General features: G+C 47.1%; 2 gene segments (V, D, J or C); both read left to right on the forward strand.

The window, feature by feature from the left end:
- Positions 1 to 10,850: 10,850 nt before the first annotated feature.
- On the forward strand, positions 10,851 to 11,363 carry LOC123020126. The segment is given in 2 exon segments: positions 10,851 to 10,901; positions 10,993 to 11,363. Coding segments are annotated over 2 exon segments (417 nt in total).
- Positions 11,364 to 14,462: 3,099 nt separating this feature from the next.
- LOC123020127 lies at positions 14,463 to 15,702 on the forward strand. The segment is given in 2 exon segments: positions 14,463 to 14,644; positions 15,305 to 15,702. Coding segments are annotated over 2 exon segments (516 nt in total).
- The last annotated feature ends 3,152 nt before the right edge of the window (positions 15,703 to 18,854 follow it).

The following is an 18,854-nucleotide window of genomic DNA, read 5'->3' on the forward strand; positions in this document are numbered from 1 at the left end:
ACATGCCTTTGGCACAGGCCCGCCTGGGCCAGAGAACACAAAAGATGGAGGTACGGACATGAAGAACAGTCTGGAATCCCATGTGAGGAGCCAGGCGGTGAGGCATGAATGGGGACTGCCCAAACGGATTCAACACTCCCTAAGAGGAGTTGCTCCACCTCAGCCCAAGTCCCAACATAAAACCAAGAGGCAGCAGTCTGAAATCCATGCCTTTTCCAAGGGAAAGGTGCTACTGCAGCGATCCTCACTCAGATCCCAGCAAAGACCAAAGGAAACCATTCTCCAAGGGCAGCGAAGAACAGCAGCGCCTGCAGGCACCAAAGCAAAAGTGCTCACACCTCTTGTGGTGAGGCTACCTTTCCTCATGGGAAGGGATTTGAACCTCCTGGAATTCCACATCACACACAAGAGAATCCAGCGTGCCTGGGGCCTGCCCTCCATTGTGCTGAAGTCCTTGCACAACTTTGCCTTGTTTGCCCCAGATCCCAAGAAGTGCATCAAGAAAAGCTTCACCCACATCCCTGCTCCATGGGACAGAAAAGACATGAAAGCCATTGTCCCGAATCTTCTGTTCCTCAGTTCAGATACCAAGGAGTACCTGGAAGCCCACCTGGAAAGAATGATTGCAAAGCACAGGTGGGGGATGCCAGGACAGGTTCAGCTATCTCTGAGGGGCCTTCTACATCCCAGACACCTTCCCCAGTCTGAGCAGAGTCCTGAACAGCCTGTGCAACTTTGTCAAAACAGAACTTCCCCAGGGGCAGCAGATGGTTTCCAAGCTGGAGATGCCTCTGATGACTCACTGCAAGAGGCCAAGGCCAAGAGCTTTGGAATAACTGCATTCACATGGCCTGAGGGGAAGCTGCTCTTCCTCCCCAATGAGGTCAGAACCCAGCTGGAGTTCCACATCCAGCAGAAGAAGATCCAGCATGCATGGGGGCTGCCTTCCATTGTGCTGAAGTCCTTGGGCAGCTTTGCCCCCTTGGCCCTGAAAAACCTGAGGCACAGGCAAGGCACAGGAGAAGACACTGTTGAGAAATGCCCACAGGATAGAGGAGTGCACACTACAACTTGGAGCCCCTCATTCCTCAGCCTGGACATACTGGAGCACCTGGATGCTCATCTGAGGCACATGACTGCAAAGCACAGGTGGGGCCTTCCAGAACGGGCTCAGCAGTCACTGGGAGCTTTTCTGCCTTCAAGACCACCTTTGCAATCTGGGTTGGATGCAGCACCACACGTATTGCTAGGGCCATGTGAATCCATACAGGTGCCTGCAGCTGATTCCCAGACTGAAGATGACAGTATCTACTCTCTGGAAGAGGCCATGCCCAGAGAAGAGGAAATGGAGCAGCCAGAGAGAAAAGTCCATTGTGAGAGAAAGTTAATCACAATGACACCTCCACACACTGAGACATCCACTTTCCCATGGACTGAGATGGGGCTGCCTTTCCTCCTGGATGAGGCCCAGAAGATGCTTGAGTTCCACATTCAACACAAGAGAGTCCAGCATGCCTGGGGCCTGCCCTCAATTGTTTTGAAGTCTCTGCATGCCTTTGCCCCATTTGTCCTTAAGCCACAGAAGCACCCACCAGCCAAGGAAACAACCAAGGTGGCCCAGGGGCTTCTACAGTATGAGGAAGTCCGCATCCTTACTCAGAGGCCCTCTTCTATTTGCCCAGACACAGAAACACACCTCGAAGCTCATGTGAGAAGCATGACTGCAGAACACAGGTGGGCTCTTCCAAAACATGCTCAAGAAACACTGAGGATGTTTCTGCTTCACGAGCCACGCTGCCATTCAGGAGAAACTGAGTTGCAAGCTCAGTCTCAGGATGCACCACCTCAGGCGGTATCTCTTGCACAATCCCAATCTGAGGCAGGTTACTCACTGCAGGATGCCCACAACAGAAAGCAGGCTCCAGAAGAGGAGATGCTGCTGGCCACTGCCCCATTCAAGACCTCACCCATGTCCCATCGTATGGCTGGTGAAAGGCAGCTGCCTTTCCTTGATGAGGGTCCCAGGGAGCTCCTAGAGTTCTCCATCCAGCACAAGAAGATCCACCATCAATGGGGCCTTCCATCCATAGTGCAGAAATCCATGTGTGCCTTTGCCCCCCTTTCCAAGGAACCCCAAGAGAGAACACCAGCTGTATCAAGAGTGAGAATGGCAGAAGACAGACTCTATGGTACTGTCATTGCAGGGAGGACAGATGGTGCCCAGACATGTTTGGGAGAGAAAGAAGTCAACATAGTGGTCCAGCACCTGCATTTTGTACATCCAGACATAAAGGGTCATCTGGAAACCCACATCAGAAACCGCACCCAGGAACACAGATGGTGCCTTCCTAAACGGGTTCAGGATTCCCTGAGGGCATTTATTCCACATGATGATGAGGAAGAGGAGGAGGAGGAGCAACCTCCAGTGAGCTACCATGGCCAAGTCCATGGAGGGTCAGGTGTCTCATTTAAGTTAGAAACATTAAAGGAACCAGGCTCAAGTTCAGAGGTTCCACCTATATACCACTCAAAACTGTTTCACAAAATGAGTCAAAGCAGGAGAACAACTTCATTCCTAGACACTGAAGAACCATCATTCTGTCCAATCACAAAAACCAAGCATTTTTCAACCATCCAGGGGACAGGTGGCAGCCAGGAAACCAGGAAAGAAACACCCCAAATGAGCCTACTGCAGAAGAAACCTTTTCAGAGATCAATTGTGAAGTTACATTTGAGGGAAGACATGAACAGGCAAAGGTCAGAGATACCTTCTTCTTCTAAGGAGTCAGTTACAAACAGACCTCCACAGCCACTGGAATGCAGCTCCAAAGGAATGGTGGACAAGAGTCCCGAGCATGCTGGAATGAAGCAACCAACATCTCCAGAAGCTTCAGAAAAGGGCTGGAAGTTGTCACGGGTCTGTAAGATCAGTGAGTGTCACTGTAAGTGCCATATGTCACCACGGCCCAGGGAAGACCCAGTCTCCTCAGTGCAATTGGCTGCAGGGCAGGAATGGAGACAAGATGATGTCCAGGGGAAAGAAAATGTAAAAGAGGTAGAGGCAGACTCCTCTTTCCTAACAATAGAAGATAGTGAAACACAACAGACTAGTTCTGCAAGTGTGGAAGAGACAGGGTCCTCTTCCCTAGCATCAGAGGATGGTGAACTCCAGCAGTCTGGGTATGAAAGGGAGAGAGAGGTAGTGTCCTCTTCCCTAGCATCAGAGGACGGTGAACCCCAGCAGTCTGGATCTGTAAGAGAGAGAGAGACAGATTCCTCTTCTCTAACATCAGAAGATAGTGAAACCCAACCGTCTGGTTCAGCAAGGAAGGCAGAGACAGGTTGTTCTTCTTCTCTGCTGTCGGAGGACAATTCAGCCTTTTGCTCCGGTTCATGCTCAGGAGAACTGGAAGCTACCCAGGCATATGCCAGGCCTTTGGGAGCAGATGGTGTTCAACAACGCAGCACATTCAGTTCCCATCAAGCCTCGAATTCCTCCATGAAGGCATCTCAAGCCACCAAATCTCACTCCACCTCTGAGGACATGATAGCCAGGCGTTATAGCCAGGTAGGCAGAGATGGCCGGGCAGATGATAAGATGGCCAAGACAAAGGAAGGTGAAGGCACCTGCACCACCTCCAAGAAGAAGTGCCCTTTGCCTCTGAAGAACGCACCTCAATCCAGCACAACGTGTGTCCAGGAGAGAGCCAGAGACAAGGGGGTCAGCACAGGAGGCAGATGTGTGAGAAAGGGGAAGGGTGGTAGCAGCGGAGGGGCAGCAGCGAATCTCAGGAAAGAGCTTGCCACCACGAGAAGGGAGGATTCCCTGACAGCAAATCTGCCACAAGCATCTGGAGGTCACAGGGATCCTACCTCTGTCTTGCTCCAGAAAGCCAGGGCTATCCTTGGCAGCATGAAGCTGCGCATCATGACAAGTGGAAGCACTACCGGAACACCTGAGGAGAAGGGGGAGAAGAAGCATGGGCGGAGCAGGGGAGCAGGAGCATCCCAAAAAGAAAGTTCTGCTAGCAAAAGAACATCTGTGGACCATGGCAGCAGCCTGATGGTTAGGATGTCAAAAGGAAGAGCCGCCTCTCGGTCAGAGGAAACTCAGCTCAGTGCAGAAGGATTTTCCATCATTGGAAGAATCCTTGAAAGGAAACTGTGTCTGCAGGAAGGGCTGGAAATCTGGCAACAGACACGTGGAGCTCCAGTGGCTGCTTCTGCAGAGATGCACAAGACAGGAGGCCCTGGCAAAGGTGGGCACAGAGTGTGTGGCGCAGAAGGCCAGCCCAGACAAAGCCACGGGAAAAGAACAAATTGGCGTGGGCTTGGTCTGGGATCAGGCATGGAAGGAAGAGCAACTGACGTGCAGTTGAGAGCAGGGAGTGGTGGTCTACTCATGAGAGAAGCCAGCCTGGGAGAAGAATGGGGACGTTGGGCAGATGGGAAGAAGCATTCATCTGCAGGGAGAGGAGAGTGCACCTCCAGAGATAAGAAGCCAAGCAGCAGGTCATGGGGCACAGCGAGCAGCCGGGAACAGCACCCAGGCCACGGGGGGAGTTGCAGATCCGGGACCAAGACCAGTAGCCAGGCCCCCCGATCTGGAGTGAGCTGCCAGGACAGGAGCCCAAGGAACCCAGCAAGCAGCAGGGATGGCCTGCCAAGGACCAGGGGCAGAAGTTAGATGGGCAGTAGGGCAGCCATGAGAGAAAGCGAGATGCCCCCAGTGGCCATAACAACAGCCTCTAGAGCTTTTGACAAATAAGCCAAGAGGAAACAATGTGGATGCCATTAGGAAGGGAGAATTCTGATGCAGCCACCTAGGAAGGCCCGCGCAATTATAGGCAGCCTAGAAATACATGTCTAAATAAATAAATGCAGCCTTCGCAGCACAGAGACAGACTGCTTGTGCCGGACAGAGCATGGTGGTGGTTTTCTGCTAGTGGAGCATGAATTCCAACCCACCACACTATTTCTGCAAGAACAATATAATTTATATACATTGACATGTCATAAAAACAGATTTTATCATTTTCAAAGGGCATCTTGTAATCTTCCTTGTGTTTGTTTCTGTAAAAAGAGCCAGACTTGGATTCATTGAAGGGATTTATTTCTGAGAAAATGTGTCCAGAATCAGAATAGCCTTCATCAGAATTCTGTTGCCATTGATTTGGGAAGACTTTTTGGTGGGAACTTGATGGTGGTTGTTCTCCTGTACTGCCCAATCGCCAAATTGAGTGTTATATTTGTTGGACAAAATCTAGATGAGGTCTCTCTTTCTCACACTCTGCTCTGCTCTAGAGAAAGTGTGCAGCCCTGGATGGGAACCACTGTGCACCAAGGGAAGGAAATTATCCATCCCTGCATTCCCTTTATGAGAGGTCACCCTACAAGAGGAGGGAGGAAGTTTTATGAACTCATAACAAATGCTTCTGCCACAATTCCCCCTTCCTGCATTGACCTGCGTTCTCCCTGCCTCTGAAAGGAAACAGAGAGATGGGTACATCTCTTATAGGAATAAGAGAATAACATCTCAATAGGAATAAAGCAGGTGGTAATGGGTGGGTTTCTCAGGAGCTGAGGCTAGTCAGGAATGGATGGCTGAGCAGCCTCTCCTTGGCTGCTCGTTTCACGGACCACCAGGGGATTTCCATAGCAACACCCAGAGCATCCCTGGTGGATGCGTCCATTCGATTCTCTCCATGGTTATGGGAAACTAAAGCTTCCACAAATGTAGAAATCCCACATTTCGGTCTGGACAACTTGAGTGACCAATAAAGTTAAGAAATCATTCCAGAAGAGAGTCACCCTCTCTGTGGATCCTTCCTAAAACAAGTACCTTTTGCATCTGAGCTCTGTGGTGGCTGAAGACACTGTTGTGTGTTACCATGCAAGACACACAGTGGGACAGATTAAGGCAGGATCTTGGACAGAAAAGGGAAGTAAAGAAGGGCCCAAGGAGTTAGAACTGGCAATTCACCCCAGCTGGCAAAGCAGGGCTCCAGCAAATAGATGGCTGGAGAAGTCTGGGCCAGTCACAGTCTGTCAGTCTGATCTGCTTGAAAGGTTGTTAGAGAACACAACTAAAGGGAAGGAACTCCAATTCACTGGTGAAGTACATGCTATGCAGAAGGAGCTCAATGCGGTTTCTGGCATCTTTTTGTATGGTTGGCAAGGATTCCTCTGGCACCGCAAGTCAGCATAGTCTGGGGGAAAGGGACGTGTGGTCCCCAAAATGGTCCACCAAAGCAAGCATGTCCAATGGGAAGAAACAGAGGCCAAAACACCTGCCATTCATAATATACAGATTTTTTAAAAAATGGCTTGTGATGGTCTCCTTAAGGTCCAGATGTTTGAGCCTTCAAACATCAGCCCTGGCTAGAGCTGATGGTAGTTCTGGTCCAAGACATCTGGAAGATCACAAGCAGCTCAGCCATTTCAGCAGAATCTCCAGACCCTCCAGGATCTCCTGAGTCTCTCTGGAAAGGTTGTAGTGGGAAGAAGAGGGTGGAGAAGGCCACTTCTACCAGCACCCTTGACCCAGTGTAAACTTGGAACTAACCCATCGTGACCTTGGAGAAGTATATTAAAACCTGCAGAAGATGCTTATGCAGTGTAGACAGGCAGGATACGTGTTTAGTGTGATGGGTAGAAAGATTCGAGAATTTCATTTCTGCCAGCAAAATATAAGCAAGGCTTGAAGCCCCAAACACTATCATGACCACAAGCACATCTGCTGGAAAAGTTCACAAACAGTTTGCATTCAGTTTCTCAATGTCCAAGTCTCCCAATTTAGATTGCGCAAATTTCCTGTTTTGCACAAATTGCCCCTGAAGGCTGAATGAGCCCCATTTTAGTCTATTGCACTTAGAATAAAATTGCACAAATCTGAATTTTGGTAGCAGGTAAGAATTCACATTCTTAAGCATCACTTCAGTATTTGATTTCCTAAATATTCTCAATCTTCTATATTCAACTATTTATCCAGAAACCCCAATAGCTATCCATGCAGAAATCAGATAGCTATGTTCTATTTTAATCTGTGCATGGGTGTATACACACACACACACATACACACACACAGTGTTTTTGACATGATAGCTGGAAGCATGCCAGGACCTCTATGATCCAACCTTTCTCCTCATTCTGAGTCACCCCATGGCTGTTTTCAGCTCTGTTCCAGAACAGAGGTTTTTGTCACAGTTTGTATCACTGTGGGAAGACCGGGGAGCACAGCGATTCCCAGAAGTACAAATATGCATCTCCACCACCATGCTCCATATCAGAAAATGTGCAGAACGTGTCATATGTTGCCTTGGATAAAGGAATACAATGAAGAAATACATCAGAAATACAATACATCAGAGCCTGAGAAAAATACGGAATTTTCAATAAGTGCAGGGGCTTTTAGTCGTCTCTGCTTCAGGGTCCTAATGCTGACTCATACAGAATTATCTAATTTTATTCCCTAAGAATGCATTTAGCTGTTGTGCACCCCCTATTGATTCGCTCCCATTCAGGCTGAGAGAAACTGGCTCAGTGAATTGATCCTGGATGAGGAGGATTTGAACCAAGCTCTTCCAGGTTTCACATACTCATTTGTCTCCGCACACCACAACACTGCTTCACGGCTATGCGTCTGATGCAGGGAACATCAGGGCAAGACAGGAGAGGAGAGACTCGCAAGCAAAAAGCAGGGATGCAAAGCATGTCTGTCATCCACGCATTAGCTAAGGCATGCTATGATGACTTCAGGTAACACAAAAACACACGCACAAACATGGACTCACAAGAAGTACACCTTACCATCTTGGTGCAATAGATGTAGGGATACCCAGATGTTGTCCAATCCATTCCATCTGCATTTTGTGGATTGTCAACCATCCTCCATTCCATTCTTCATCCGTTGATGGAATCAGATTTTGCTTAAACGCACTCAGATGCATTTGCAGAAATCCAGCGCTGTGCAAATTTGCTGCCCCTTTCACATGTGCAAACCTTCCCCAAACACATATTTGCACATTTCATGCTATGGGAGAAGTGCACAATTTTTAGTGGTCCATTATTATTATACTTTTGAATTTGTGCAAAATTATGGAAAGCAACAAAATGGGTTTCTAAATCTGCCAAGCCCACATAACTCTGTAAGTCAAGTTGTTAAGAATTTGAGCTCATTTAAGCCCATCTTGGATTTCTTTGACCTCCTTAGATAGATGTAAGCAGATCTTATTTGCAGCTCCTCTCGCACAAAGCATAACAATTTTGAAAGCAAACCAAGTCATGCCTTTTAAAAGCCATCAAGCACAGAGCCATACCTCAAAAATAAAAGACCGTTTACATTGTGACATGTTCCGGCAACTGTAAGGAACAAAACGCATGAGAGCATAAAGCTGACAAGAGTATTTCCTGCAGAATCCACATCCAATCTTGGCCAGGAAGCCTGATTTATTTCTGTTTCTCCCCACAGACTAAGAAAGAAGTTTATAACTGTCTGTGATGTCAGTTAGAAAGATGAGAAACGCTGAGGGATAATGCATGGAATAATAAATTGGGACACTTGGTCACTTCATTTGCCTGCAAAGAGGGAAATGAGTTCCTCCATGAGTTCTTGATCATATGAAATCCATGCCCCTAATTCAGATCTTCTGTGATGATTTCCCTGTTGGCTTATTCCACTATTTTGGGTACAATCTACACAATTCTTATGATGCGAAAACATGAGCTAGTTGTTTCCTTCACACATTCAAGCAACAGAGCTTCATTGCACAAAGTTCTTTACTGACCAAAGCATCTCCCAGAAGCACAAACACCCCAAATGATCGACATCTCTGAGCATGTGCAGAGAGGTTCATTGGATTCTCCTAGGTTGCATTCATAGAATAATTCCTGACCATGGAGAGCAGTTCAAGTCATTCTTTCCAAGATGGGGAGGTGTCAGAGTTTGAATTTCCTATTCCACACTGGGGTGCTCTCTCCAGCCTCAAAACTGGGAATCAAAAATATCCTGTGGTCCCTCAGACACCGTCTGGGGATCACAGAATTGCTCCCTTAATGTTGAATCTCCATCTTTGTGATGCTCTGTTTGCTCTCTGAGTCTTGCCAGCCAGATGGCCATGCAGAGATGCCCAGCAAATCCAAAAGTCACCATGTACAGGAAACCTGCTTTCTTTCCATTTCCCCGCAGAGTTTAAGCAGGAAGTTGGCCAATGCCCTTGAGGCTGGTGGGCCGGGGGGTGGGGTGAGCCGCACTTTGCAATAAATAGAGTTAGCTTTTGCGAGATAGTCGGAGCAATGAATCAGGGTTCCGTTTCCTCAGAAATGAAATAAATGAACATGGGATCTCCTGAAATGAAAACAGGATGCCATTCATGATACCTCAGTGAGCTTTAAATGCATGAGAAAGTGACTTTCCTTTAGTTTTATTATTGGAAAAAATCAATACAGGTGAAATCTATCTCCTACAAGCAGAAAATGTATGTGCCTTCCCGTCCCAAAATACACAACAGGGAAAGATTTCTTTTAAAGGATTTATTCTCAAGAATTACCAGCTACCAACAAATCATTCCAGGTGGAGCACCTGAGCAGTCCCCCATTGGACCTTTTATACATTGATCATTAAAGGGTTACTTATAGCACAGTAAACATTTTCTAATAGGTTGTTGTTGTTGTTAGTTGCAAAGTCCCGTCCAACCCATTGCAACCCCATGGACAACATTCCTCCAGGCCTTCCTGTCCTCCACCATCCCCTGGAGTCCACTCAAGCTCACACCAACTGCTTCAGTGACTCCATCTAGCCACCTCATCCTCCGCCATCCCTTTCTTTTCCCGTCAATTGTTCCCAGCATTAGGCTCTTCTCCAGGGAGCCCTTCCTTCTCATTAGATGTCTAATAGGTAACAGAAGCAAAAGGTTACAAGGCACCATCTTTCCAACTTGCATACCAAAGAAGATCCTCTGAAAAAGAGGGGAGGATGGGGTGCTACTACACAGAAGAGGACGAGGATGTCGTGGGCCGGCATGAACTGCCCTTTGTTTGAGCTGTTGTTAGTTGTATCTGTCAAGTGCCAATGAGCTTTCTCTGCCTGGTCAGTGTCAGCTGCATTTCAAGGATGCGCATAAGCTGTTTTCTGGAAATGAGGGTTTTTCTCAGGCCTGGTTCTGTGCCAATAACCACATGATTTAACCAATGAAAGTTCTACCCATTGCTTTGAGCACCAACCCTGTGAGATAGGTTAGGAGAGGCAAAGACTGGCCCAAAGCCACTCAGCGAGCTTCATGGCCAAGCGGGGACTAGAACCCAGATCTCCTGGGTCCCCAGTCGAACGGATGGCCATACAGTTGTGTTTGGTCAACAGCACTGCTGGTTCGAAATGCATAAAGACCACCATGGCTTTAAACTGCAGGAATGTCCCCTAAAACCTCCATGGTCTGAGATGGGGGCAGTCAACGAACTTGTATATTTTCTTTAAAAAATATTCCTTTGCCAACTGAGGTGCAAATGCCCAGGAAAAAAGCAACGCAAAGAAAAAAACTAACCTGCAGAAACAAAGGAGAGCAAGGCAAGCAAGGGTTGCTAGACACATAAAAGACAAACCTGTGATGGAAGCTAAAGAAATAAAAAAGGGGCCAGAGAAGATGCCAACACTGTCTGCTATGCCTTGCTTGGAGCTTTCCATTAAAAATGCCTCCTTTTAAACTCTCTGTTTCTGTGATGCACGGCTGAACTGGACTTCCGCTATGCAAATCTCCTAGCCCATCTTCTTAAATAGCATTACCTGGCACTGCTCCATAGCCTGCCTTCATCCTGCCAGTTCTGTTCAAAGATAGAGAAGAAGAAAGGAAGCAAGGAAGAGATGAGCTCCCAGTTGCTTTTTTTCATCCTTCTAAGCATCCCACCTGGTAAGGATTCAAGAATGAAGTAAACAGAAAAATGTAGAATACAACCCAAAGAGAAAGGAGATGACAGGTCTATTCCTTTCCTTTCCTGCAGGCATCTTCTCAAGTCCGCAGCTGACCCAGTCTGGCCCGGGATTGGTGAAACCAGGAGAGTCCTTTAAACAGACTTGCACTGTCTCCGGTGTGCAAGTCGGTAGTTATTACTGGGCCTGGCTCCGACAGCCTCCAGGGAAAACTCTGGAATGGCTGGGCAACATTCGGAGCACCTCTTATGGAGGGACAGCTTACTATAATCCCGCACTGAGCAGTCGAACCATTATCACCAGGGACATGTCCAAAAATGAAGTGTATCTTCAGCTGAACTCTCTGTCAGCTGCAGACACGGCGATGTATTATTGTGCAAGGGACACTCTGAAGCAAAGCAATAGAGCCTTCATCCAGAAACCATGCTCTGTCTACCAATGATTCCTGTTGTTTACATCTGACTAGGGAGATTAAAACGTTCTCCAGCTTGCATAAGTGCTAGTCCTGCATCCATTATCCCAGCAAAAAAATGAGGGTGGGCATGCACTTTCCCCGGCAACATATCAAGGGCTCCTTGGAAAATGTGTCTCTGCACAACCCAATTTTCCTACACCTGATGTCCTCCAGGTGTCTTGGGTGGCACTCCAAAGGGTATTCTCCAACTGCCTGAGAGTTATAAGCTCATACATTTGGAGGGTAGTAGGATGGAGAAAGCAAGTGCCGCTGCAGCTCTTTAGCAGCACTGGCCAATCCTGGATTTCATGACTTAGTCTTGGGGATCTTCATACTATCCAGGGAGCAACAGTTTTCTCATCCACACAAAAACACCAACACACCACATTTCAACCTAAGTCCCAACAAGAGTACCCTGAACTGCATCACCAGTGGGCATCACTAAGACCCCATGTGAGCACTGAAATGTCTGGGCTGTACTCCCCAGAGGGGTGGAAGCATTGGACCATAGCTGAAAAGGAAATTTAACAGGGGAGATGGAACATCAGCAGATGTTCATTCAGGACTAATATGAACCACGCAGTAGCCTGATAAATTTGAGCTTTCTGTAAAGTGGGGTTGGGGTGGTAACCCTAAGATAGTGTTTTCTCTGTTGAGTCATTTCCTGTTACCATGAAAGCTAGACACTCCTAGTTGTATCTCAACAAGTGGAAGCCTCAATAAATAAATAAAACTTTTGCTGTTTTCTTCCTGAAGCACTGCTGCTTGTGTTGGTACTGGCCGCGGTCCTCAAAACTTCAGCTGTTCTTCCATTGAATTATCACTTGAATGTAAAGATGTTGGGTTTTATCCAACTCCCTTGCTGCAGAACATTTTGCAGTGGAAATCAGAGTCCCAACGGGAGCCAATTCCAAGTGTGGGTTTTCCCAAATACTTTTCCATTATTGGATGTTTTTCTCTCTCATTCATCAGAATTTGTGTTAAACAAATTTCCAATTCCAGACTCAACTTGGATTAATCAGCCCAAAAAGTTCAAATAAGAATTGTGCTCTCAACAAATGGTTGATAAAGCAGACACAGTTGCAGTCAAATAAACTGAGAACGATTACCGATAAACTAAGCAACTAATATTTATTTATTTGTTTATTTATTTATTTATTTAGAATATTTATATGCCGTCCTTTTGCAAAGCCTCAGGTTGGCTTACATAAATAAATAAGAATAATAATATAAAACATAATACAAATACATTCCAAATCCACCCTGGCTGCAGATTAAAACATATATAGCTAATATTAAAAGTTATTAAAATATTGTTGGACTAAAAAGGTCTTAGCCTGTCTCCGAAAAACAAATAACGATGGGTGAATATGCATATGATATTAAGTACAGACCCTCTAAGACATTCATAATAGCTGGTACAAAACTGTGAAATTGCTTTTTCCATATCATCCTTTACTTTCTCACTCTCTTAACTTTTCATTTCTTAACTCACCTTGTTCTGCATCTGACCACTTTGATAATATGGTTGGAGAATTTTAATGGAGAAAGATGCCCAGCTAGGTAGAAGCAGGAGCAGGGAGTCTACTACCTAAAGGGCCAGGTTAAAGAAAGGACAGCAAACCCTGAGGGTAATATAGGAAGATGTAGAAGATCAGTCTTCATTTCAAATGGAGATTGCAGAACTTCGAAGAAGACTGAGATTTGGAAGACCCACCATGAAGGAACTATAAAAGTTCATCACATCTAAGGATGTTTCATGGGGGACCAAGTCAAGAACATCCACACTATTGTATTCCCAGTTACTATGTATTGGTGTGAAATCTAGACTCCAAAAATCTGACAGGAAGAAAATCAAAACATTCAAAACATGGAACGACAGAAAGACAAATAAAAGTGGTTCTTAGATCAAATCAAGCCAGAGCTTTCCCTAAAAGCAAAAGTGGAAAAATTGAGGCCATCCTACTTTGAATCTTCCTTTACCTTCAGCTCAAATGCTTGACAGCTGCTACTAGTGAAAAGAACGGTGCCAACTATGGCGTTGTGATTAAGAGCACGGGATGGGGACTCAAGGGATCTGAGTTCTAGTCCCCTCTCAGCATGGAGCCAACTGGATGACTTTGGGCCAGTCACAAACTCTCAGCCCAACCTACCTCACAGGGTTGCTGTTGTGGGGATAAAATGGAGGAGGAGAATGAGGATGGTGAAAGCTGGTTGAGTTCTTTAAAAGAGAAAAAGGCAGGATACACATTTCATAAATAAATACATGAGGACCAGTGAGACAAGGCAGTAAACTATTACAAATCATAACAACATGATACAAACTCTACTTGTCACTGGAAAATAGCTGGAAAACGTGGGGTTTGGCTTTCTTGTCAACTATTCGCTGGAAAAGGTGCCGGTCCTTGTGAGGAGTGGGGGAAGATACTGAGTAGATCGCTGAGAAATGTGTACAAAACCTTATTTCAGATTGCAGATGTCTGACACAACTGCAGTGTGTTACCACTGTGTTGTGACACGCTCTGACATGAAGAGATGCAGAAACGAGTACAGATCAAACATGCACGCTATCTCTGTCTTGACACCGGGGGCTGGTGGCAAAGAACTGCCTGAAGGCCAGGAAAGGGACAGAAGGAGGTCAGCTGACAGTCTTGGACAGTTTTTGTTGGAGGGAGTGGAAGAATAGGACAGCTCATATGAATCATGGACTGAGAACTTTCTTCTTTTCTGCCCCTTCTTTTTGAAAATGTTAAAAGTCAAGCCAGCATTCACTGCTTCAAGCCCTTAGGATGATGCTAGGAAGAGGTACCAGGGCATTCTATGGCAAAGAATGAGCTGCGACTTGTGTTTTGTTTTATTTTACATCCTGCCCTTTTTCTTCCAAAGAACTCAAGGCAGCTTACATAGCTCTCCTTCTCTCAATCCTCAGAACATCCCTGTGAGGTAGGTGGGGCTAAGTATCTGTGACTGCCCAAAGTCACCCAGTGAGCTCCATGGCTGAGTGCGGACTAGAACGCAAATCTTCTGGGTCCCAGGCTCACACTCTTAACCACTACACTGCACTGACTTTATGTAAAATCTTCCATGGTGCTTTATGTAAATCAGCCCAGGAGACTTCCTGTGCTTAAGAATAAGAATCCAGGGGTGCAGAATGGCCTGGCCAAGTCCAAGCTGTTCTGGAGGAAAGAAGGACAGAAGACTCATGGGAAAAGAAGGAAAGGAGATGAACTCCGTCTTGCATTTCCTCTTCTTACTGTGCTGCTTCTCAGGTGAGGATTTTTGCCTTGAATTATGGCACAGAGCCTAAAGTAATATTACTGTTTGCTGGTGGTGGTGGTGTTTCGTCGCAAAGTCATGTCCAACTCTTTGTGACCCCTGGGCTATAGCTCTGCTGTCCTCCACTGTTTCCTGGAGGCCACCCAACCCCACAACCACCACACCAATGGCCCCACCCAGCCACCTCAACCTCTGCCATCCCCCTCTCCTTTTGCCATCAGTTGTTCCCAGCATCAGGGTCTTCTCCAGTGAGTCCTTCCTTCTCATTAGGTGGCCAAAGTATTTGAGCTTCATCTTCAGTATCTGGCCTTCTAAAGAGCAGTCAGGGTTGATCTCCTCTAGGACTGACTGGTTTGATCTCCTTGCAGTCCAAGGGAATAAAGAATAAAGTTTTTCATCTCCCCCACATGATGGCATCAAGCTCCTCTTCCAAGGGACTTCTTGGGGACATTAGAAGGCACCATGTGTAGATGGGGGAGAGAGAAAAGATGCCAGATATGGCCTAGGTCCAAGCAGTTTAGAGTGAGGAGGGAGCAAAGAGTACTCCTTCCATGAACCTCCTCAGATATCCTTCACCCAGGACCCAAACCTATGAATCCAACACGAAGGGATTCCTGTGTGAGATTCTCATCTCTGTTTCATTTCTGCAACAGCCTCTTCCAGTATTCAGCTGACTGAGTCTGGCCCAGGTGTGGTGAACCCTGGAGGGACATTCAAGCTCACCTGTGTGGTTTCTGGAGTTGAAGTTGGTGGTTGGTTCTGGGGCTGGAACCGGCAGCTTCCAGGGAAAGCGCTGCAATGGATGGGAAGCATTGAGAACTCTGTAAATGGTGGGAAACCCTTCTACAATGCTGTGTTTAGCAATCGGATCAGCATCACCAGGGACACTTCCAGGAATGAATTCTACCTTGAGTTGCGATCTGTGACGGCTGCAGATACCGCAACGTATTTCTGTACTCGAGTTCGGCAGCGCACAGTAATGCAAGGCTCTGGGGCATCCCGACACAAACCACAGGAGGGCTCAGCCACCTGCACAGCTTCTCATGTGTAATGCTGTTTGCAAAGTCAAAAAGATTTCTCCCTGCTCTTGCCCAGAGAGAAAGAGGAGCAGTGCATGATGCATCTTAAATCAGTTTGCAGCACTACCGTTCAACTGCAGTGAATGCTGGGTGTAACTGAGCAATAGAGGATGACTGCTTGGATTTTGGGATGCTCCCTCACAGCATATTGTTGATCAGAGTTGAGAGTAGCCAAAAAAAAAAAAAAAAAAAAAGCCCTCCTCTACAAGCAAACTGATTTTCTGTTTGTACTTTTCTGTCTATTTTTCCTTTTATTAGAGTACTTTTTCTCATTTTTCTTTCAAGCTGATGATATTTCCTGCACTTCCCCTGTAAATGTGCTTTCATTGACTCGATTTCTCTTTTTTAACCTGCTTTTGTTTCATTCAAACAGGTTAATTTGTCAGTTTTGCCCATGTTTTTCACCTTCTGAGTTTCAGTAAGTCATGCATTTTTCAAGTATATGTTTTGGAATTGAAAGTTTGGACATTCAGGAACACTGTTAAAGAACATGCCATCCTATTCATCTTCATGTTCCGGAGTACAAAAGGACCTACCAGACCAATCTAAAAACTGAGAAGATTTTCCACAGCCCTCCATCCAGGTGGGCTTTCAGAATCATGGTAAACGGAACCTTCAATTGTGCCCAGGTACCAAGTGGTAGATGACACCACTCAGTTAGCTTCTGGAACAGACACTCCCAAGCCGTAGCGCCAGGGTGGGCAATTCTGAAAATTCTGCAAATTTCTAGGCACTGTTTCCCATCAGTGCATTGGAGGTCCAGTGTGAGGATCACAGCCCACAGACCCCATCAGGGCTGTGCACTTTCATGGGCACAGTTGGAGTAGAACTCAGCTGATTCCCCTTTCTTTGTCTTGGAAACAATCATGAACCACACAGCTCTTGACTAGGTGCACTTTCCAAGCACTGGAAACCAACAAAGCTGTAGGTAGCGATGGCAGCAGTAGCACCAGGGGCCTTGCCAATACTGCCTTGGGGGAATTCAGGCTGGGGAACATGCTGCACTGGAACCGCTTATGCAAAAGTCCTCCTTCGGGCTCCTCCTCTTTAAAGGCACACCTGTGGTGCTACCCCTCCTGTGCAACCATTAGCAAGGGAGAGAGGAGAAGATGCAATCCATCCTGCTATGTCTTGTTCTCCTGAGCATCTCACCTGGTGAGACATTCTTCTTCAGGTGAGAACCCGATGTGTCGAACCCCATCACCAAGGAAGGCCACATGGTGACTTAATTTCTCCCTTTCTTTCAGGTGTCTTTGCCAGCCCGCAGCTCACCCAGTCCAGTCCAATGCTGGTGAACCCCAGTGGGTCCTTTAAACTGACCTGCACTGTTTCTGGGGTACAAGTCAGTGATTACTACTGGCAGTGGATCTGGCAGGCTCAAGGAAAAGGGCTGGAGTCCTTGGGGTACATCCGCAACACTGCAAACCAAGGAACCGTCCAACTCAATCCTGCATTCAGTAGTCAAATGAACATCTCCAGGGACACATCCAAGAATGAGGTGTTTCTTCAGTTGAGCTCCCTCACAGCTGCAGACACTGCAATATATTATTGTGCACAAGGCAAGGTGACTTAAAGCACTGGAGCATCCATGCAAAAACCACCCCGACCTGCACCACATCCACATGCATGGGCACTGGCTTGGAAGAACCCTTGGCCCGATCCAGCATGGCTCGCCTTCTGCTGTCATGCTCATTCCCTCTCATGCTTCCTCCATGCACAGAGGTCCTACGCAGGACCTCCTGAATGCATCATTCCAAGTTGGCACCTGTTTTGTCCCAATGGAGGACAAACACTGGGCTTTCCCCTCTCACAATCACCTCACTTTTGATGGCCACCAGCCCTGCCTCGCAGATTCTCTCTGAGCAAAGGAACAGGTGTGGGGAACTGAGGATGGAAGTAGATTCTTGGAGGAAGGAAAGAAGGGAAATACAACCCCCACCCCCAGCTTTGGCCTCTGCGTCATGAGAACTGGGATTTAGTGAGGCTCCTCCTTATTCTTTTCTTACAGTTCCTAGGGAATGACTGTTCCTTTGAAACTGGTTCTTGTCTGTCATGGAGAAAAGCTTTCATCAGAGCCAATGAGGGGATATGCACCTGGGTCCAGGAGGTTATCAGCTCCTCTATGAGCTGATAAGGTGGGTCCCTGTCCCTTTGAGGAAAGGTGGTGGTCAGGCCTGTCCTGAAGAGAGCATCCCTGGACCCAGACATAGCTGCCAATTGCCGGTGGCTAATATCCCGTTTTTGGGCAAGCGGTGGAGTAGGTGGTGGCCGGACAACTGCAGGCGCTCTTGGAGGAGACAAGTCATCTTGACCTATTTCAATCTTGCTTCATGTCTGGCTATGGAATGAAAACTTTCATGGTCGCCCTGTATGATAACCTGTGCAGGGAGAGGGACAGGGAGGGTGTGTCCCCGTTGCTTCTCCTGGACCTCTCAGCAGCTTTCAAAACCATCGGCCATGGTACCCTTCTGGACAGGCTGGCTGGGTTGGGAGTTGTAGGCACTTCTCTGCAGTTGTTCCCTTCCTACCTGTCTGGACAATTCCAGAAGGTGGTGCTGGGAGACTATGGCTCCGCACCATGGCAACCTTTCCATGATGTTCCACAGGGTCCCATTTTATCCCCCATGCTTTTTAACATCTAAATGTTAAAGCCAGTGTGGTGCAGTGGTGAAGAGCATGGGACTAGGACTCAGACAATCTAGGTTCGAGTCCCCGCTCACCATGGAGCCAACTGGGTGACTTTGGGCCAGTCACAGCCTCTCAGCCCAACCTACCTCACAGGGTTGCTGTTGTTGTGGGGATAAGATGGAGGAGGAAATGTAAGCTGCCTTGAGCCCTTTGTAGGAAAAAGGCAGGACATAAATCGAAAAATACATAAATAGATAAATGAAACAGCTGGGAGAGGTCACCTGGAGAATTTGAGCTGCAGAGCCATCAGCATGCTGATGACACCCAGCTCCACCTCTCTTTAGCATCTTCTCCGGGAGAGGCAGTGGCTGTCCTTAACCAGTGCCTTGCCGGGGTAATGAGGGGGATGAGGGTCAACAAACTGAAGCTTTATCCAGATAAGACGGAGGTCCTGCTGGTAGGTGGTTCAGCCCGCCAGGTGAGTGACATCTGCCCT

This window comes from Varanus komodoensis, unplaced genomic scaffold (genome assembly GCF_004798865.1).
Source record: "Varanus komodoensis strain SLA01 unplaced genomic scaffold, ASM479886v1 scaffold140, whole genome shotgun sequence".
NCBI lineage: Eukaryota > Metazoa > Chordata > Lepidosauria > Squamata > Varanidae > Varanus > Varanus komodoensis.